Source organism: Sardina pilchardus, chromosome 2, assembly GCF_963854185.1.
Source record: "Sardina pilchardus chromosome 2, fSarPil1.1, whole genome shotgun sequence".
NCBI classification, from domain to species: Eukaryota; Metazoa; Chordata; class Actinopteri; order Clupeiformes; family Clupeidae; genus Sardina; species Sardina pilchardus.
Window position 1 is genome coordinate 32,689,981 of NC_084995.1, and position 22,687 is coordinate 32,712,667.

At 46.5% G+C, this 22,687-nt stretch overlaps 1 protein-coding gene across 1 annotated transcript in view; it reads right to left on the minus strand.

The window, feature by feature from the left end:
• Positions 1 to 17,576, minus strand: part of ptch2 (patched 2) — a 33,223-nt gene extending 15,647 nt beyond the window's left edge. Inside the window, exons 1-8 of the mRNA XM_062527537.1 lie at positions 17,157 to 17,576; positions 15,333 to 15,525; positions 5,461 to 5,650; positions 5,265 to 5,334; positions 5,007 to 5,098; positions 1,821 to 2,016; positions 1,561 to 1,682; positions 822 to 969 (exon numbers count right to left, since the gene is read on the minus strand). Of these exons, the coding sequence (XP_062383521.1) occupies positions 822 to 969; positions 1,561 to 1,682; positions 1,821 to 2,016; positions 5,007 to 5,098; positions 5,265 to 5,334; positions 5,461 to 5,650; positions 15,333 to 15,525; positions 17,157 to 17,303 (1,158 nt within the window). The 5' untranslated portion in view covers positions 17,304 to 17,576. The remainder of the gene's footprint in view (positions 1 to 821; positions 970 to 1,560; positions 1,683 to 1,820; positions 2,017 to 5,006; positions 5,099 to 5,264; positions 5,335 to 5,460; positions 5,651 to 15,332; positions 15,526 to 17,156) is intronic.
• Positions 17,577 to 22,687: the final 5,111 nt, after the last annotated feature.

Genomic DNA, 22,687 nt, shown 5'->3' on the forward strand with positions numbered 1-22,687 from the left:
CAGAAATAATGGCCACAGATGCCAGGGATCCGAGGTCGCAGGGATCAAATGAGATCACATGGTCTCGCAGGCTACTCCGTCAGCGCCATGAGCCGACCACAACTTCAGCCCTGCACTTTGTTTTTACAGTGACCCTCCCCCCCTTTTCCTCTGTCTCCTATTCCCCTCTCTCCCCGACTCTCTCTCTCTCTCTCTTTCTCTTTTTCACTCTGTCATTCTCTCTCCTCACCCACTCCTCCGTTGAGCGAGCCCTGGGCATGACTGGAGGTACGAGCGTGCTCTGCTGCCCCTCCTCCAGTCAGCGCGCTGGGTGTCCGCTATCACAAAAACAGCTTGTTCCTATAACTGGGAGTCTGTCAGTGGCCTCCTAGGACGACTCCGTTTACTAGGCAGCTGAGGATTGATGGAATTCAGGCAGACGTTGCGCTCCCCTGGCCTAAGCAAAACAAGCCGCCACACCAGTGCGATCCCTCCTACCTCCACCGCCTCCAACACACACACATGCACACACACACACGCACACACACACACACACACACACATACAGAGAGTTCCTCCTAAGCTAGTGTTTCCCTTCTCACTGTGCTCCTCCCTTGTAGGCAGGTAAGCTCAGGATAACGTTAAAGACCTCTGGCTAACCTGCTTCTTATGCTCTCTACGTAACAGAGGAGAAAACATAACATGCACCACGGCTTGGATTTGGGTCAAGATACAGAAGCTGCAGGAGAGAGAAGAGCGAGGAGGGAGAGAGAAGAGAGAGAGAGAGAGAGAGAGAGAGAGAGAGAGAGAGAGAGAGAACAGGACTAGGAACAGGAAATTACCTCAACAAACTTCCTCTGCCAGGACTCCAGGATGGCGGTAGCCTTGTCTTCGTTCCAGTTGATGTCGTGGATCTCGTAGTCGTCCTTAAAATGCTCATAAAGCTGCTTGGGGCTCATGAGCAGGAACATGGTCTGGAGGGCCTCCGCGCTGAAGGAAACATGAAAGATACGCCATGAGACTTCCATTGTCATCAAACACTGTTGGTTGCGCGCAGGCCTGACTTAATTTAGATATGGTATCCATTTATTATGATTAAAACAAGCACTCAAAACACAACATGTATTGGATTTCACCCTCTGTTTGTACAGCGAGCCCTCTGAGAGAACCCTTTCTTCTGGCCTAAACACGATGTTGATATTTGTATCATGGCTGTTCTTAATTTGTATTCAGACCTCTTTTTACACTTTCTTTTCTCCCCCCCCTGTGTCTGTGTAAGATTTGACCTCTGTTTTTTTGTGCATTCCACACAACAGATCCATCCGCGCTTTATGTGGCTGTCCATCATGTTTAATTGGTCTATCCTCTGCTGGGGTCAGGGAAGGAAACCGATCCCGCTTCATACGAGGCATTCCACGGATGTGTGAGGTTATTAGGGGTCCGAAGGATTCCTCGCCCGCTCCTCCGGGCCTCCACTAGAGACGCCCACCCACAATCCCCCCCCCCCCCCCCCCTCCCCACACACACACACATATACACACTCACACACTCCCTCCTCCCTGCCGGGCGGTGCTCTCTCACCTCTGCAAAGCATTCTGGGTATCCTTTGCCCTGCCACCCAGGATCAGCTCCTCCTGCCAGTGCATAAACTTCTTCGAGAAACCGTGGCAACCGCCCTGCAGCTCCGAGGCAATGTCGGGACTCTGGAGAGCAAAGCACCACATATCATTAGATCACCACCCTCTTCTGCTCATTCAACTGTGCACAGTAAAATAACAATACCATATATGTACATATATACATTTTTATATTTATTAACTAACTAATGAAAAACTTCCTACCTGGCGTTGCTCCTTGTTGGGGGCGCTATTTGGGCAGTCGGGGTCGCCGGGGTTGAGGCAGGGCCGGTTCATGTAGGCGTGGCCCACCTGGGCCTTGTCCAGCATCTCCTTGAAGCCCTCCAGAGATGTGAACTGGCTCAGCTCCTCCATCAGCTTCAGAGGGTCCAGGTTCATCCACTGGATGTCAGGCATCCCCCTGCAGCAGATCACATCCAGAGTTCAGCTTATGGGGGGCTGCACACACACACCCTCAGCCAATCAAACCGTTTCAGTTTTTATTCTCTTCTCCTCTCTTCGTCATCTCTCTATTCTCGTCCTCCTCCCCCCCACACACACACACCTCCTCCTCCTTCCCTCCTCCGCGTCAGGCAGCTTGTTTCTGGGCTCGCGCCTCGCGGCCGGCTCTCCCTGGTGGAGGACTGCAGATGCTACATAAAGTAGCGTTTATTATCCTGTTACACGGAGGAACATAATGCGCCGGCGGGCCGCAGGCTCCTGTCTCTTAACTCTGTGCATCGAGTCATAACAATTACCCCTGGCTCTCAAACATCTTGATAAGGCCCCGGCGGGGCTGGGGCTGGGGCTGTGGCTGGGGGCCGGGGACCCGAGGCTGGGCGGGCAGAAGGAGGAAAGCCCGGTGCTCTCCCCATCTCTCTCTCTCTCTTTCTTTCTCTTTCTCTCTCTCTCTCTGTCTCTCGTTCTCTCTCCTGCTGCTCAAGGCTCACAGGCGTTCACAAGCTCCCCGGCTCAAAGAGACGCCCTAATCCCAAGGCTTTCTTACCCCCCTTTTGTGCGTGTGTGTCTGTGTGTGTGTGTGTGTGTGTTATGGCGCTCTCACTAGTCCCGCCCTCCCCGCGGAGCTAAATTTACAATATTCCTCTGAAGAGAAGGTAATTATGTGGCCTGTGGGATCGCAGCCTGGTGTCGGCTGACAGTTTTAGCCAGCCAAGACGACTCGGAAAACTGTACTTACGACACAAGTTCAAGGCCAGAGCCTTGTAGGCAGGAAGTACCTTAAGCTCTGAGGGCTCGCCTGTGTGTCAGGGAGCCTGCCACACTGTCCACCATTAGCCAACTCGGGGAGGGACAACATGACCTCAGCCACTAAGAGGCAAATTTGAATGGCACTGTTTTTACTTGTAATGGCACGCTCTTTTTTTTTTCCCAATGGCCCATAATTCACATGTGGCTAATATATGAGTATTTATCACCTCTTGTACTGCTTGTGAACATGGAATGATTTCACAAAGGGAGGCTAGATAGGACAGCGTCACTGAAGCAGAAATGTAGCCAGACGAAAACACAACTTCACTGTTTTGACAGTTACAGCACTTCAAGTGAACTCTTCACTCAACCTCGAAAAAAGGAATCGTTTTCCCCCTGTCTGAAACTCTTTCTGTCTGGGCGCATTCCCACATGAAATAATCCACATGCAAAATGACGTTAACCTCAGGTTGATCTACGAGCCACAGAATGTGGGGGGCCATTTTCTATGGCCAGTGCTGGAGGGTGGAGAAAGGGAGAAGAAAAAAAGAAAGAAAACAGTAAAAAAGTGTCCTCTCTCTCCCTCTCTGGGCACAATCTAGCTCCCTCCAATAATTCATGAAGAGTGGCTTCAAATAAAGCTGGTCCTCTCCCATTCCCACATACCAAGCGCCTTTGCTCCTGCTTGCAAAGAGAGGCTCCTTTATCTCCTATTTTTTGCTTGAGTGAGTCGGCCTAGGCCCTTTTGTTTTTCCATAGATTGCTGCTCTTTGTTCTCTCAAGTTTTTTTTCTCTCTCCCTCTCTCCTCTCTTTCCCTCTCTCTCCCTCGCTCTCTCTCTCTCTCTATCTCTCTCTCTCTCTCTCTCTCACACACACACACACACACACACACACACACACACACACTCACTGTCACTCTCTCTCACTCAGTATTAAAAAAAAAATTGGTTGAATTCAAGCGGAAGCCAGAAAGGACATTAGCCTCACTGGCTACCCTTCCCTCCCTGCAAACATGCTAGAAAAAGAGGAAATGAATCCTGATGAAGAGAAGGTATTCAACACTCAAAAATTAAGAGCATTGCAAGCTTAAGCCCTTGCATCTTCAGTCACTGCTTTTTAAGTTAGCACAATTACATTTTCAAATTGCAAAGTGCTACATATTGTATGAGTCCCTATTTGAAAACAATTAAGTGTGATATCTTTCCATTCGTATACAATTATATAGCTTCTTTAGGGGAAAATGCTCTTTCTAACCAGATCAGTATTCTGGGATATATGTGTGAAAACTCTTAAGAGAGATGTTTTGGACAAAACGCACGGTTCATTTTGTCTCTCCCCACTTTCTCTGTCTCTTTGGGCCCACTACTTGAATAATGCCCATTTTATTTGTTGGACTTACAGCTCGGAGCCCAGGCGATTACCATGAGAATGCGCAGTGTTACCCAGTGCTGACAAAGCCGGGGCCCCCTCCAGGGCCCCCTCACCGATGGACACTCACTCGTAAACTGAAAGAATGCTTACCATTGTCTGACCCAAAGACTCCCCTACCCCCCAAGCCCCCCCATCCAACCCACCCACCACCACCCCACACTCTCGCACACCCCTTCACCCAACCCACCCACCCAGTAGCAGCCATCTCCTCCCCTCCCTCTCCCTCTCTCTTTCCCTCTCTCTCTCTCTCTCTCTCTCTCTCTCTCTCTCTCTCTCTTTCTCTCTCCCTTCTCCATTAGGGCTTCCTCTGGCAGGCGCCCCAGGAGGAGGGGCCTCGCCGCGGGGGTGTTAGTGGAGGCTCGGCGGAGTCTGGTAAAGCCCCCTCAGCGCTCCGATGACAGGACAAGCGCAAGGCGACGACTGAACCAGGCCTCCGCTTATCAGCGGACTAAATGGAGCCTTTGCTCCGGGCTTAATGTGGGGAGTTTATTGCTGCCAACACTGTAGTTGGGCTGACATGACGACCCCCTTGTTACGGGAGTGTGCAAGAATCAGGGGGTCAAGTGAGCTTAAGGAGCCTGGCTCATGTCCCACATATCATGCATAAAAAACAAAACAAAACAAAAAAAACCACCAACAACATTTGATCGACGACTGCTATCAGATAGCCTGCCGTGACTTTGCTACGGTCATCGCAATGCTAGCTAGCTAGCTAGCGATGGTGAGAAGGGTAAAAAGCAGGCCTTCATGTGATTGACTGGTTAACTTACGGTAAGTAGGCTGAACCTCCCTGCAGTTTGGAGCCTTCCCAGAAACAATCCAGAGGAGTTATAATCATACACGGGAAGAGCTTGTCAATCATCTGGGGAGAAGAAAGACACAATTGGCCATTGCTCAAACTGGAGCACGTCACAAATGCAGAACATCAAAATGTATCCAAGGCCAGGGTCCTGGGGACTAAGCACCCCGCATTAAGGCCTGCCCTGTGAACTCTCATGGGACATGGAAATATAAAACAATAGGCTTACCCTTTCAATCATGACATTTTCTATGATTGGAACTCCGGACTTGAAGCAGATTTTGTTTAGATCCCATGACCTGAGGAGATATCAAATGTTTACAGTCACCAATTATAGCAAATCTCTGTTGGGTTTGAGGTGATTGCAAGCGTGGGCAGTCAGAACCGTTTCCCACGATGATTCCAGAGAGAGAGGAGAGACTTACTTTCCGTACAGGGACACCTGGACCTTGCTGGCGGACAGCGCAGCCTCCAGGTGCAGTAGCAGGGACTCCTGGGTTAGAATATTAGTTCCTTCCTGTTTAGGTGTTTGGATGAGCATCTGTGAGGTGAACACCGACTCTTCTCCCTGCTTCTCCTTCGTGTAGCGCAGTTCGCGGCTCACGCGGCTTCCAGCTGCAAAGGCAGAAGGACAAGAGGAGGGGAAAGAGTGTTTAAAAACAGACAGATGGAACCTGTATCAGGTTATTTCACTCCGTGTCATTCATCCATTACATTTTAAGATGACTTGGAAACCTTGGTACAAATGAAAATAGAAAAGACTCCAGGTCAACAGGTTTCATGCCAGACGGAGACGTAATGGTACCTCAATGAAATCACAGAACCTACCCATATTTATTATGAATTAACTTGCAAAAACATACTCGCGGTGTTGATCAAACCAGCCTTTGACAAAACCAGTGAGTGTAACACACTCAGCTTGAGCCAATACACAGGACCAGAGGAAAAATAAACCAGCACGAGAACACTCCAGGGTGGTAAGAACACACACAGACACACACACACACACACCTCTGTTCACAAACATTCATGCCCCCTTGCTTGCTGGTTTCGTGGGCACTGTCAGACATTTGTGTCTGGCCAAGCAGAATGAGTCAAAAGCTACTTATTGATGCCTCCTGGAAAACAGATGTGTGTCTGGGAAACTCTCTCTCTCTCTCTCTCTGTCTCTCTCTCTCTCTCTCCATCCGGCTCGCTGGCCCTAGTGGCCATGGCACGGTGGTGACACAAGCCCCTGGGGTGGGCTGCCAGTCAGAGGCCCTCCCAGCCTGCCCGAGCAGATCACAGCGTCTGGATCCCAGTCATGTGAGCGGCCTAACCCCAACCCATTCATTCAAAAAACCCGACCCCCCCCCCCACACACACACCCCCCACACACACACACAGTCCTCCATGTGCATAGGAAAATCCCAGCCAGGCAGGCGGACGAACTGGTTAGTGTCCGCAGCTTTAAAAAACAGGCCTCCACCATCCCAGAACTAAGCCGTCAAGGGAAAGAGCAAACGAGAGAGACGGAGGGAGAGAGAGGGAGAGAGAGAGAGAGAGAGATAGAGAGGGAAGAACAAAAGCCGCTGCTGCTGGTGGTGGCGGCGGCGCTGGTGGTGGCGGTGGAGCTGGATGGGGGTGAGGGGGGTGTGGAGGGGGGGGGGGGGGGGTTGAGGCAGAGAAACGCTGTTCATGTGGTATGCAGAGCCCTCGGATGAAAAGCATCAAAGAGCGCAGAGGAAACTCTGGAGTCCAGCCCCCTAATTAACAGAGGCTGTGGTGAAAAGAGTGTTCAGGGTATCTGCAGGCATGCCAAGGGCACATGAAACACACCGGCACAGATCAGAGCAGCCTCGTCTAGCCCTCCGCCGGCTCCCAATGCATGATGACAACCCCGCAGTGGCTAGCTGGGCCCACCTCGCCTTTCTCTCTTCTCTCTCTCTCGCTCTCTCTCTCTCTCTTTCTATCAGTCTCACTCTTCCAAAGCTCCCCAAAGTCCTTGCCTGGCTTAATTGAGAGAGCGAAAGAGAGAGAAAGAGAGAGAGAGAGAGAGAGAGAGAGAGAGGGGGAAAGAGAGAGAGAGAGAACAAGAGGGTAGAAGAGATTCTGAGAGAGCACTAGAGAGTGAACCAGGGAGACAGGGACAGAGCGAGGGGAAAACAAGTGAAGACTGTAAACGGGGAGAACTCTCTCAAGCGATTTCTCTTGCCCACACCACCAAATCACTTCAAGCCCCTCTCCTTGTACTGAACGGGAGGAAGAAGGCAAGGCTTAGGAGAACCACAAACCGTACCCGCCAGATCAGACACGAAGCATTCCGTGTGTTTCGTGAAAAGTAAACAAAGACACAGATATTGAGAGGAAACGCACTTCTCCCTAAAGCACAGCTACATGACAAAGCTTGTAAGCTGCCACAATCTTTTATGACACATTACCGCTGCATTGCTCGCCATCGTAAGGCATACAGCTCCAACTAGGGTATGTAAATACATTCCATCAGAGATCTGCACACAAGATTCAAGCGGAGACAAAACACTCACACACACGCACATACACACACACACACACACACAACTCCATTCACAAATGCAAACACGCTTTTTGTTTCACTTTTCAAACATCGCATTCATATTTAATGCATTCAGGCATCTGCAGGAATCGAGCTCGAATCCTTGGGCCGGTAATTACAGGGGCTCCTGAAGTAAATTATAGCTATTTGTGTCTCGTTCCTCCCATCTGGACCACCCAGCTCGCTGGGCCGACTGGGCTGTGGCGCTCCGTCACCGCTCCTCGCAGCCACCCTCCAGATGGGAGCTGTGCTCTGCTCTGCTCGCCTCGCTCTACTGCATGCCGCACGCTTAAAGAGACAGGCACGCAAAAAAATACTTTCACGGTGTCACACAAGAGCCAGAGCGCGAGCGAGAGAGAGAGAGAGAGTGAGTGAGAGAGAGAAATTACAAATCAGGCTGCCCCATTTGTTTGAGTTGCGCTCCAATTTGACTTGCGGTAACTTGCTGAGACTCTGGGCTGGAGGTTTCAAGCTCAGCTCCTACAGCCAGAAGGAGGTGGGCCATCTTCAGTAAATGATTTACAATTTTCCCAAACACATAGAGCCTCGTTACAATGTAACAACACCCTTAAGTACATTGCTACATATTGGAAAACAATTGAGTCACAACTTTGTTTACTGAAATAAGAACTCTCGATAATATAAAGAAAAGTACATTTAAAGATGATTAATAATTATTGCTTCACACTATACTTCATGATATAGTTACAAAGTCCTACATTAGATATGTTATATACGTCAAATGGAGTTTGAGTAGAGGCTGCTTTCTGAAGTTGGTAGTAGATCCTGGTCCCCTTGCAAGGGCAGGGCCCCTCCTTTTGTTCATCTTTCACAGCTCTGGAGCTGACATCACCAGCCCAGGTCAATTCTCCACGAGGTGGGTCCTCTATCATATGGTGGGAGAAATGACTATGCAGTCAAGACTGCACACTAAACGGGGTGAAAAAAACTCCACACACATCCTGGCCCCACAGAGCTGCCCTCAGCTACATGGCCATGAAACGACTTGGCTAAAACATATGGCTAATAACACTGCACAGATATGGGGCTGAACCTGTGAAAGGCTGCTAGCTAGCGAGAGCTACTCAGGAACTTGTAGACAATGGAGGTGGGTTTTGGGGTGGGAGGGTGTGTGTGTGTGTGTGTGTGTGTGTGTGTGTGGAGCTTAAACTCTGTGGTCCTGAGTCCTGGGAGGCTGGAGGCTGGACTGGTGTGTGAGGGCTTCCCCCGCACAGTGGGCAGCATGGAAAGTGACATGTAATTAACCACGGAGATGCAGCCCCCCCCCCACCCCACCCCCACCCCACCCCACCACCCTCCAACCCCCGCCCGCCCGCCCCACACGCCCCTGGTGTCAGCCCACTGCTGGACCCTGTCAGCTCCAATCTCACTCGTGTCCACTCCAATCCACCCCACTGCGGCCATGACTGCACACCACTCAATGCTGCCACTTGCCATGGCTCCCTCTCCCTCTCGGGAAGGGTCAACAAGCGGGAGGTAAATGACCCATCATTACCGCGATGCCGTGGAACATCGGCCTGGTGCTACTCCACATCTGCCACACCTGGAAAGTCTATTTTTTTTTCTCCCACCGATGCTCATTTAAGTTTCCACTACACATCATCGCATGATGTATAAATAACAATGAGGTCAAGGTTACGGACCTGGAGCTATTTCATAAATAAAAATCACTATGCTGCTCAAAGCAATTCAATCCAAGGACGGACACACACACACACACACACACACACACACAGAGAGAGACAGAGAGGGGGAGAGAGACAATACACACATACACACATGGGCTTATTCAAGGGATATTCCTGAGGGAGCCGGCTAACTCGATTCAGGGTAGACCACCACACACTGATAATGGCAATCATCTGTAACGCAGCAACTGTATTTTCCCACAGCCCACCAGGGCCAATGAATCAAATCGGTTTTACCCCAATAAAGGAGTCTCCACTGACCAAGGTGGTCCAGGCACTCAAGCAGCCAAGGTTTCAGCCAGGCCCACACAATGTACGCTTGAAACAGTCACAAATAAAGCCTTAGCCAACGCTCACGAACTAGCTCGGAATCCCAGCGCTCTAGCCATTAGGCAGGGCCACCTTCAAAGTGTTGTGGTCCAGATTAGCTGGATTAGCAGGCCTCTGAAAGGACCCATGCTGACTTGGAGGAAGTCCCACAAGGAAGAGTGCTGAAAGAGACATTTTTACCTGTTTTTGCCACCCAAGCTCGACACACACACACACACAAAATACAGTGCTCACACAGAAAGAGCAAACTCTGAAGACACACACACAACAACAACAACAAGACACACTATGGACATGAGAGCATATGTGACCACATACATAACCTACATTCATACATACTTATATACATTCATACATATTATATACATTCAATGAATCTTTCTGTATCTGTCCAACCCTCATCTCTTCTTTCTGTCTCATGAACACAAACTCACAAAAGGCTACTGGACTCTTTCTTTGGGACTTGGCATTCCCTCATCTTGTCTCCCCTGAGCCCGTAAAACATTTTCAAGAAGACATTATGAAAACAAGAGGGGATAGATTTGGCCGCCGCACGACACATCTTTTCACAAAACTCTTCAGCTCCACTGCAACTCTCAATACCCCATCCATGACCGGGCTGTCCACTCCGTCCAGCCCAGACTCTTTAGAGGAGACAGACGGAGAGGCTGCCCTACCTTCACCGCCCATACAGAGAGAAAGAAAGAGAGAGAGAGAGAGAGAGAGTGAGAGAGAGAGGACGGAGGGGCTCAGTGCAAGCCCCTTTTGTCTCTCCCTCTCCTGAATGTCTTTTTAAATGTTTCCCAACAAACAGGGGGGGGAAACAGTACAGAGAAAGTCTCCCAACAAAAGCAAATGGCCTAAGACTTTCTCAGTAAATGAGACGATGCAGAAGCGGGGTGCAGGGGTTGGGGGCCAGGAGGCGGTGGTGGTGGTGGTGGAGGTTGGCTTCATACCTTAACTATAGAAACAAAGATTATAGCAGTGTCTGCCCATAACCATGACGCTGAAGAGACTCCACTGGGTATACTAGGTGTACTTTTAAAAGAAAATTGGGAAGAATTTATATGTGTAAACAAAATGAGGGGAGGGGGGGGATCTTTGCTGAGGGTAAAAAATACTAAGCCTCAGTTACGACCTATTCAAACCTGATACTTCTGTCAGTGCTGACATAAATTTCCACTGGTGTTGGCATTTAAGCTCTTGCTATTTCCATATGTATAGCCTCCCCTGTACTAATTATGCTAATCATCCCTAGTGTTGGCTGCTGTGAAAAATGCTCACATTAAGCAGTCGACTGGCTGCTAATGCAGCTTAATGTGTGGTTGAAACATACATTCATCCCATGCTGAAAGGCAAAATTTTTCCACATTGCTGGTTGCATTCAGCCTAGAAATGAATTTATTGAGCCCCGGGACCATTTCTTCCCCTTCCCCACCACTGCTCCACACACCCCAAGTACCTAAGAAAATGTTTTTTTTCTTCTTCTGCCTTGGTTTAATGAAGGAGGCAATGGTGTAGAGAGGGGAAAAACTGAAGAAACTTTCACCGAAAAAGGTGACTGGTGTCACTTTATTTAGCATGGATCAAAGACAGCGATCACTCTTGGAAGAAAATAAAAACGGTCAAAATGAAGGAAAATGGGAGCTGGGAATAGTAGCTGTGCACATGTCAGCAGTATTACAAATGAAACTGAAATAAAATAAAAAAAAATAGTACCAAATCAGGAAGAGAATAATACACAGAAGATGGATTTTGTAACAAAGTAGTAATAGCAACTGTTTATTATATATTTCAAAATATATTACCAAAAGTAGGTAAAAAGGACTAAAATGACTTAAGTAAGTGTTCCAACAATCGCACAGCAGCACCAGAGATGTCTGTGTTCAAGTTAGGAGTTTTGGCCTACTTGCAAGCAGTGTGCTCACAAGCTTAACCTTCTCAGAGAGAGGGGAGGCCTGGTGGGTTAAATATCCAGCACATGAGGCTGTTTTTGAGGAGCGGGGGCTGGAGGCCTGTGCTGGGCTATGGCTGGGGGAGGGGAGGGGGGGGGGTTGAAATAAACATTTTCAACTGACCCAGGTTGACTCGGGCCTTGTTTGTTCTTTCTACTGGTGAGGTCTGAGTCTCGGCAGTTAAAGTTTATTTATGTAGCTGGGGTACTGTGGCTTGCCATTCACCTCAAATAATGCTCCATAGAGCTTGCTTTCTCTTGAAGCTGGCCCCGGACTGGACGACTGTGTATTTTCTAATGAATCATTGCATTTACCTAGCATTTTTTGTTTAGATAACTGCTCCAAACACAGAAAAGTCCACATGTCCTCCCCTCAAAAGCTAAGGTTTGTGCAAACTCTCTGGAAGGTACCTACTGTTCTGCATGTGGAGAAGGCCATTCACACCATGCGTACATGTTCCTTTCCCCCCACCTCTCTTCAGCTGCACAGTCGCTTTTTTAAACCTCAGAGACGTCTGCTACCCAGATATCCCCACTCACTTTTTGTAATGTTTGCACAGCTTGACTGTGTGTACATGTCTGTCAAGCTCCCCAAAATCGTGTCAAGACAGAGGACAAAAAATAACTTTTGAGTACATACAAGTACATAAACATTTCTTTCTGTTTAAAACGTTTAAAACTCAAAAAGTGAAAATGTGCCGTGAGCTTTGTTTGTGTGGGTCCTTTCCTATAATGACCACATAATTCTAAACAAACCACTGAGGAGGCCTACATTGCTCAAACAAGTGATCAAATAACCAAGTGCCTTAAAGTCATCTATACTGCACATTTAGGCAGTTAGTTTACACAGATTCTTGAACTGAGCATGTAAACACCTGCATGCCATATTAAACCAAGATGGCTCCACTAAACTGAAGCTGAACAAAGGTCTTTAAAAAAAACATCCCATAATAATATCTGCTTGTGATTATTTTCATACAATGTCTTACACAAGAAGATGCCACTCTGCTGCACCAAGTTTGAAAGAGGAAAATGTGGAGGGATGTGTGTCTCTCTCTCTCCCTCTTTTCAGTCTAAGTAAGCATTCAAGAGAAAAGGTTTATGGTCGTCCTCTCCTTCACCCAGACAATAGTGACAATATCTCAAGCATCCACCAATAGTTTCTGCCAATAGTTAACCAGTACCTGATAGTGAACTGATAAGTAAAGAGAGAGACCCTGTCCTTAGTTGACTCTTGCCAGTTGTGTTGAACCAACATGGTTCCAAACATGGGTCTATTTCTATAGATTAATAAAAAAAAAATACAAATCACAAAGACACAACTCTATACTGTTGTGTTTTAGATCCATAATACACTTCCTTCACTCAGAGGCTCACCAGACATATCACTGTGCCATTTTCACTACTATTAGATGACATTCTCAAGTATCTGATGTTCACTTCAGGCCCCTTTGTGAAACGTACATTAGGAACATGGACGACACTCTAGGGGAATACGTCCATAGTAAGGGACTGTGAATGTTTACACTTTCAGACAAAAACTGTCAGGTCTGGCCCTCCTCTCCCTCAGCCCGAGCAGGGCAACAGTTTTCACACGTCACTTTAGAGAAGGAGGAAGCAATTAAAGTCGCCATGGTGGTCTAGTCCGACACTTCAGATGTCCATACTAGGTGGCCGAAGTGACATCTGGGTGGGGCTGGGGGATGGGGCAAGGGAAGGGCTTGGTTGGGGTTGGTGGGTGGGGGCAGTTACAGCCCCGGGGTAACTGATGGGGGCATATGCTCCCAAACAAACAGCTGGGGAAGTGTCAGGCCACGGTGCCTTCTTTCTGCACTTCTCTCTCCCCTCTTAGGGCACTTAAAGGGGAATGGGCCCACTCCAGATGGGCCCACCAACACGCACTCACACACACAAGAGCCACCAAAACCAAATCAACGCAATGGAGGGATGCTTGGGGACACACCAAACTCCCACACTCGAAACTGACCCCCCAAGAAATTCACCAAGACCTAAGGGCTTGTCTTGCCAGGGACTGGTGGAGCATTGTGTAATGTTCAATCTTTGGGAATCCGTTAGATCTAAGATATAATGTTGTCATATTAGAATGAAGCTGTTTTGCACAATATTAGTTAATATGCAGAACACATTTTTTACCAAGACTGTTTGTACAATCACACAAGCACAGAGAATCTTTGTTATAGCTGAACACCCAATGACCAACCTAAACTGATTAAAATATATTCTGAATCAGTCTTTCCTTCTTTTTTGAGAACCCTCTCCCTTTATATGGTTGTGTATGTGACTTTGTGTGTGTGTGTGTGTGTGTTTCTGTGGTGCTTGTGTGTGTGTGTGTGTGTGTGTGTGTGTATGTATGTGTGTCTGTGTGTGAGAACTAACCTCTCCTTGTTACCAAACCACTTACTCTCCATTCAGCCCTGAGCTGCTTTGTCAATGGGCTATTGGGGGAAACAACGCAGGCAGAAACTTTAGAAACATGGGCACAGCCTCTTAAAGGCACAGGATTCCCTTTTCAGCAATTTGGCATTTCCCTCGAAAAGCTCCACAGTAAATGTCTGCTTTACATTAACACACAAGTTCATCTGACAACACCCTTCTCCCAGTCAGGGTAGCCCTAAGTACACAGACTTCACAGACAAGATGGCGAATATAGATGAAAGTCACCAAACAATACTAAAATGTTATCCATATAGACTGCAATATGGAGTAGCCAGACACAAACCATAGAGGCTTGTGGGAAAATGCCATAAACTACATAAAAATCTCAACACAGTAATACAGAAACTAAAACACTAAGACCAAAGGCCACCAAGAACCAGTGCAGCTCACACAACCCCGACCTCACATGAAAATGAATCAACCAAAACACAACGCAGCGGAATTAAAAGGGGGAAAAAAAACGCCCTGTTTACACTACAACTGCTGTGACTCTTTTCAATGTGTGTGGAGCAGGTGGGTAAACTTCAGCTGCATTCATTTATTATTATTTTTTTTCAGAGGGGGAGAGAAGGAAAAGGGGGTGCCTTTATTGTTGAATGGAATCCAAGAATAGTTAAGGACCACACAGGGAGTCGGGGAGGGGGGAGGGTCAGTGGCTCAAAGATGGCTAACGATTCACACAGCCCATCTGCTCTGCTCTGGGGCTCCGGAGAGTGGCGAAAGCCGAGGGGGCTTAGGAGGAATTTGGCAGTGTGAAAACCAAATAAAGCTGCCCCAATGTGTGCAGATAAGCAAGGCACATAGAAAAGGACATCTAACAAATAAATAAATAACTGAGATAACTAAGAAAAAAGAGTCCATCGCTAACAATAACCCGCTGATTAGGAAGAAAAGAACAAGAGAAGGGCCTACTTGTGCCTGGGAAAAATAATGCTAGCTATGCGTGACAGAAGATATGGAATGCCTAAATTGAAGATCTATGTCTTCCCAAACAGCAAGGAGGTACAACTTAAGGAACTTCCAAGAGGCTAAGTAAGGCACAACACACTTTTGGAACTTGTTTTGATCACAGGCAACACTGACAAAGATTCCTTTTCTGTCACAAAACTGATGACAAATAAAGTCCAACTCATTCCACATCTGCCTTACTGTAACTCCCCACACAGCATTCAGCTCTGGGTAATATGTACACACGCACATACACACACAAAAAACACACACACACACACACACACACACACACAGCAAACACTGAAGGCAAGAACAAACCAAAAGCTGAAAGGTTGAACTCACCTTCCACCCATAGCTGCTCGATGTCCGTTTCGATGGCAGCGACCCGCAAACCCACAGACAAGGCACCGAACACAAGCAGTCCAATGAAAAGGACCTTTCCACAATGTCGCTGGATGTGACAGCCCAGAGTAAAGAGGAGGGCCTGGAATCTCGCCCGAATCCACAGTGGCGCTTTCTGACCCACAGCCTTCCCCTGAGATGCGTCAAGGAGAGAGGGAAGAGAGACACTTTGTTAATAAATACAGTGGCGTTGTTGAAAATCGCGCGCTGCCATGCTTGGGCAGAGGTGCACTGGCATGACAGACGGAACCTACAGCAAACTCCCCCAGTCCTCAGAGCACAAGTTGATGTGTTCATTTAAGAGCGCTCACCTACTGTGTCTAGTACACCTACTGTGTACAATAACATGGGGACATAAAATGTCTACCCATGAGCTTTATTCATCCAAATATGGCTGGTGTTGTTTCATCTTGAGGGACAATAGACAGCTTTGTTACACCCAAGCAACATGACATCCCATATATGTGCCAGGCCTGCAAACGGCATGTGGGCCATCCCTAACATGACCCCAATTCACCAGGGTTAAGCTCTATCTGGCTAACAGTTTTATTTCGTTTTAAGACATTAGAATATAGAAAACAGTTCAGAGAGAGGACATAACAGATTAACAGCAGCAGATTGAAGGTCCTTCACGGAATATTAGGCTGGGCTGGGGTTTCCCAAAAGGCCAGCAGTGACGTATGGCTAACCTGGTCAGAAATCCCTGAAGTTTACGTACTACATAGCCTTACGGCAATTCACACATCATCACCAACTAATTTAGCCCAAACACATCACATACTAGCTGTTGGAAGCCTCTTTGGGACTTTGGGACCAGTAAAATAAATACAAGCTCTGGTAAGTTTAAAAATATTGTATAGGCCTGCTACTACCCACCAAAGCAGTTCACATTGAATACACATAGCCTACAAAAAATAGATACTTACTGATGAATGGCCTGATGGCAATTAAATTAAAATTAGTTATACACAATGAGAGACAACATTTTACCAGAAATAAGCATAACAACAAATACAACCAATCTGAAGTTCATATGTTCTATAGACCATGTTAAATGTTATGGATCTGACAGTGAACCCTTAGTTTACATTGACAAGTTCAAACCAATCCAAAACAAGACACTGGCTACTGTATGAATCATCATTCAAAGTTATCCAATAGACTCCTCCAAGACAATGAGTGCTACAGCAACTGGACATGTTTTGGTTTCAGTCATCAGAGTTTTGACACATATCCAAGCGGTTCATGCGGTTCAGTGATGCTTTGTCAGATAAAACTTAATCACTGAATTCCTCTGGTAGACCCACCGCATTTTCATACATCACTAACTTGTTATGCGATCTTTCTAAATGGTAACTTTGAAGACAAATGTAGCCTATAACAAACAGTCTTTCAGCCTACAACTAGAATTGTGGTCTAATAATGCACCCATTTAACCAGCTATCCAACATTAAAATGAATGGAGACACGTATTTTCATTCATGAATTATCTGCACTCATCAACTTCAAGCCTGATACTCCCGGCAACTCTAAAGGATAGCTCTATAGCTTATACCGTACATAATGTGTAGGACTCTACATGGGCTAGTGCACATGAAGCTTACGTTACGCTGAAATCCTAGTTGTTTGTCCTATGCCTCACAGCGGTAAATAGCCGTGGTGAAAACGAGATGTAAAACTTTCGCTGCTAGCATGGAAATAAGACAACAAAGCGATGATGACTGAAATCGCAACCTAGAAGATCCAAATGAAAAGATGTGTCACCTTAGAAATCTGTTTTAACGCAACAGCGGCGTGGCAGTAACTAGGTCTTCGGAGAAGATCTGAGCTCACAGCCGGCGGGGAACGCGTATAACTGGGGGGTAAATCTCCAAAAACACCGGCCCCGGGGACTCTGGGATCCGAGGCCATAGTCCAAATGAGAAAACGGAGCACAGAAAAAAGTTAAGAAACTTTTTGCGTTTAACTGACGCGATAGTAATCCAATATAGTGAATAAGCGCATCCACCGGACAAAAGTTAGAATATTCACTAGTCTTTCCTTGAGTCAAAGTCTTGCAACTCCATCCCAACATTATGTGCCCGAATCCGTATAAATCCTTCGGTCTTCATCCGTCCCGATAGCTTATAAAACAACGTTTTAAACCAGAGGAAAGTCGCGAGCAGATTTCATAGTCTGCTTCTGATCCTGTAGCAGTAACATTTGGAGAAGGTAGCCTCTTTACAAATCCTGAAAAGGGTGGTTTGATGGAAAAGTGCTCTGGTTCTCATTGGCCGAGGAAGAGGCAAATTACTTTGCAAACATCTCCTATTATTAGCTGCTAAGCAACAGCTCACCAAAGTGGAGAGAGAGGGAGACCACCCAGGCAGCCCTTCAAATCATCGGAGGGAGGGGGAGTGCAAGGGGGCGTCAGAGAGAGGAACTCTTTCAATAAACTCAGCACACTGCAGTCCTGCTCTGCACGTTTGCAATTGCCTGAACTCGCATTTTAGGACGGTATCGCATAAGATATCTGTTGATACCAACCAGACGCACAATTTGTGTGATATTCTGCATATGATACGCACTGTGCAAGCTGGAGTAGTTTAGATATCCCTGTCACTTTTGACTGGAAACGGGAACAGAATAAATGGAAAATCCATGTGCGCCCGTGCGCTAAGAGTTGTAGACAAATGTAGGCTACCATATTCGATTACCTCCTATTAGATACTTCCACATAGATTAACTACAACAACACAGCTCTCTAAAACTCCATTCATTCACTCGGATATGTTTGGGAATATTATTGACTAGCACTGAAATTTTAATAATTCTCATTCCCCAAAAAGAATAGAGTATGTTACTTATTTTACATAATAAAACAACAATTAGATAACGTAAAATGTACAAGTTTGATCTAAACATTTTAATCCAGTGTCAAACTTCTAAGGTGAAATACTCAAACCCACCAATAGGGCGCTGCATGTCTGCTTCTTATAGTAGTGGTGATAGCTCCACTATGTAACAGATTGATAACCAAAACATTTTTTTCGCCTTGTATGACCACCAATTTACTCTTGCATGTCAGTTAATAGTGCAAATCCTAGCTTTAAAATGCAGACACTTAATAATTGCTAGGCTGCTTTGCAGAGTTAAGAAAAATAGCAAATGTTAAAATCCAGAATAATGATATTTTCACAATTGATGTAGCCCTTACTACATTACTTTACAATGGATCATTACAATGCCTATAAAATGTAATCTTCATATAACTAGCTGATGTCAAGTCACTTGAAAGGTCTGCACAGTTTACCCTCGCTTCAGTAAACATGTGTAGGCTACATGCAATTTTGATATGTAATTTTCTATTGCCACACCAAAAATGTATAGGACGTTTCTAAGACACAAACACAAGCACACAATCTCTGTCTCTCTCTCTCTCACACACACACACACACACACACACACACACACACACACGCACACGCACACGCATACACACACACACACACGCGCACACACACACACACACACACACACACACACACACACACACGCACACACGCACACGCACACGCACACGCACACGCACACGCATACACTATGTTCATTCACAATTGTGCCCTTGACCCAAGGGTCCAGTTGAGTGCCCACAGCAAATTTGCACAGGACTGGGAGCCTCTCACGTGCCCACATTAATATTGGCCGATGGGACATCTGTCGATGCTGCGGCCATGGCTGGCCAGCCCAGCTCCTGCGGCCGGCTGACTTTTGGGTTGGATGTGGGCCTTATCTGGCGCGGATCCAGTTCCTCAAATTTGTTTAATTTGATGAGGGAAAAGGCAGCTGGAAATGGGAGCTGATGTGGAATGTGAGGAATTACTCTGTGCGGTAGGGGGCCCCTTTAAGCCTAACAAACTGAGGGAGGTCCAGGCCGAGGTCTAGAGGCCTTGGATAAATAAACCAGGGAGATGACCATGCGCTGTCCAGAAATCTGCCATCACACAGCCCCCAAACATAAACGGCCCCAGCCCATCCTGGCGCACATGTGTGTGTGTGTGTGTGTGTGTGTGCAATTGCAAAACTACGGGACCACTCTCTCGCTCACCCATCACGCAACAGCTGAACGGCTTAGCAGGCAACTGGGTGTTTATTTATCGTAAACCTGCAGTCTTGCATTTATTTGTGAAATGGATGGTAGACATGGGCATGTATAGACCTTCTATTGTTGCAGATGTGTTTGGGGACAACATGCCAAAAATGCCAAATGACACAAGGAAAAAAATACAATAAAAGTTTTTCATGTAATCCTGCATTGAAATCAATGTTTCACACTGAAAAAAAAACCTCTTGTCCCTTGTGTACGCTATCTGAAGCTTACTGTGTGGTCTGTAGACAAAGAGAGACTTCATCAAGCAAGTGATGTTTCTGAGCAATGTGATACAATTCTCAACAGTCACATATAACTACGTATACTTCTACACATATGTGGAGTTTAACGCTCACTCATGGCACACTGGAACATTACTCAAGGTTTTATATGTAAAGAGACATCCACAATGATGTCTTTGAGTCAGTGTTAATATTTATAGAAGGCATGCTTTTCACAAACATCAAAAGAATCCATTTCCAAATGTGCAAACACAGATTATTGTGCTCATATGGTGCAAACTATTTGAATGCGAACCAACTAAAATTGAAACAAGTCTCAGAATAAGTAATGTCATTTTCATCCTTTTGAAGGGGAACATTACGAGGGTTGTACCAAGATGCACAAAGGCGCACATTTTGGGCACTTTGCCACAGAAGTCCACGATAACCCTAAGGAAGACCATGTTCTTTTATTGAATGGGCTTTGGCTGCCCATGTTGCTGTACAAAAAGTCCTGCGGAGACTCCACGTCGAAGCCAACATTCAGGACTTGTTTGGTGAATGTTTACAAAGCTTAAAATATTCTTAGCCCCCAAAGTGCTTTGTAACACAATGATGTGTACATACAGGCATTGTGAGGCTCCGTCAGTCCCAAAAGGAAAGGGTTTGCCACCCACAGACACAGATAAGATTAATTATGATAATGTATTTCTCACCCCCTTTGTCACCATAATGAATGGTTCTCCTTAAAAACGTTTTCTTTTTCTTTCCAGGCGTCTTTGTGATTCTTTAACTGAGGTATTGTTGAACGCAAACTGGCAGGTGGCATAAAAAAAACAGACCTCTTTGTTTTCTGGCCACACCACCAGCAACTTACATATTTATTGACTTATTTATTTATTTGTTTATTTGTTTATTTATCCACTGGACTGTCATCCGTTAGTAATTGTGTTGTGTGTCTTGGTGGGGCATATGTTGTATAGTACATAGAAACTATACAGGTATATTGCGTATACTGATAATATTAACAATTCTGGAAAGGTTTTTCATTCCTTGTCACAAGTGCAGCTAAAACAAAATATACAGAAAAAAGCTGTGGCAAAGGGCAATAAACACAGACCAAGAAAAACGGGAAAACTTGTCAAAATATGACACTCACCTAGAAAATGATGACCATAGCACTATGACTTATCCCACTGAGCATGAATCTATTCAGCATAGACTGGGACACCCACTTCTCATACCACTAGCATCAGAAATGCTTGAGCCATAATTCGTGTAGAAACATATTTCAATACGAAAAAAAAATACATTGATAAATAAGAGAATTACCTTGGCAAATAGGATAACTAAAGATTCTGTGCCAGCAATAGATTCAAAAGGATCCTTCCTAGACGTGCTGCATGACAGCTTTCATCCGTGCATCATCTTCCTGATAATCATTCACATATTAATCAATCCCATCAATGATCAATACATGGACTTGTCACGAGAGTATGCATTATAAACTGGGGGAGATTTTAAAGCAGCATCAATAACATCTTAATTACATTACAACTACCAAGTTATATGGGGCACAAAATTAAGAGAATACAGATCTGTGGGTGCAAAAAAACCAAGGGGGCAAAAACACACTAGGTGACGGGTGTTGTCTCGGAATTGTTTCTAAAGTCATTAGACCACAGAGGACACAGGTTGTATGCCGCCTTTATTCTGTAGTGGTAAGAAAGCACTAGTTCTGTGGTGTGTGAGTGTGTTGAAAGTGGGCGTGAAAGCATGGGAGGGATGCAGTGTCTTAAACGTGGGTGAAAAAGAGAGGAAATTCGTTTGTGCCTCAAGAACACTGAAGACAAATTGAGGAAGTGTTCTGGTAATGTGTAGGGGTCACTAGCAAACTATGCAGGGCTTTTTTTTTTTTTTTTTGAGGAGTGGGGGGTGCCACTTGGGTGGCCTAGCCAGTCTCTCGCCATCCACCGCGATTAGCCCCGCGGACAACCCCACACCCAGCTCTCCTGCCACCCTCCTCCCAACCCCCTCTGAACACACACAAACACACACACACACTCCCTCACAGTGAAGGCGGCGCCCAACCCCTGTGCTCTGATCATTGATTCTTCTCCATGCTCTATCCATCGCTTGGTCAGTCAGGTTGCCCTCCCTACACACACACACACACACACACACACACACACACACATTTTGGTGCTGTGAGTGCGAGAGGCTCTATCGTTGGGCAGGCTGGTGGCAGAGCCGTCTGGATGAGCTCCAGGGCCATATTTATATCCACGTCTCAGCTGATTAATGGTGGCCGGGGCCTTCACAAGTACCACTGCACTTACACTACTTACTGGAGCTGCCACTCACCAGCATTTAACCACCAGGTCATAAACATTAGCATCTTCACTTGGAGGAGGGAGCACTCCAGGGCTGCGTTTAGCCGAGAGCTCTCCAAGTCCAGGGCATTAAGGCGCGGAAAGGAAGCAGGGCTGGTGGTGGAGCCCGTCGCAGGCTAGGTTTGAAAACAAAAACCCACATCAGTAGTTGGCAGCAGTGGGTGCGTGACTGTCTTTCACACGGGTTTCTTTTTTTTTTCTGTTCTTGAAAGAGAAAAAAAAAACACAAATCAATGGCACGAGGAAATGCAACGGAGGATGCACTGGAGATGTTTGGTTAGATGCCAGCGTCGGTGATACTCGGAAGGTGTTCAGACAACTTGGGATGCTGGAGATCAGTTAGTGTTGCATGCCAGAGCCAGGTCTGTCTGTGTGTCTGTGTGTCTGTCTCGCACTAACAAACAGGCCGTGCTCCCCTCTGCCACCCAGCCCCTGGAAGCAACCCAGAGACAGGCGAGCGAGGCCTGATATATGATCTGTCGGCTGACATCTGATCTCCAGCTCTGGAAAACACAAGCATCTGTCACATTTGGCTGAGAGGGGTGGGGACTG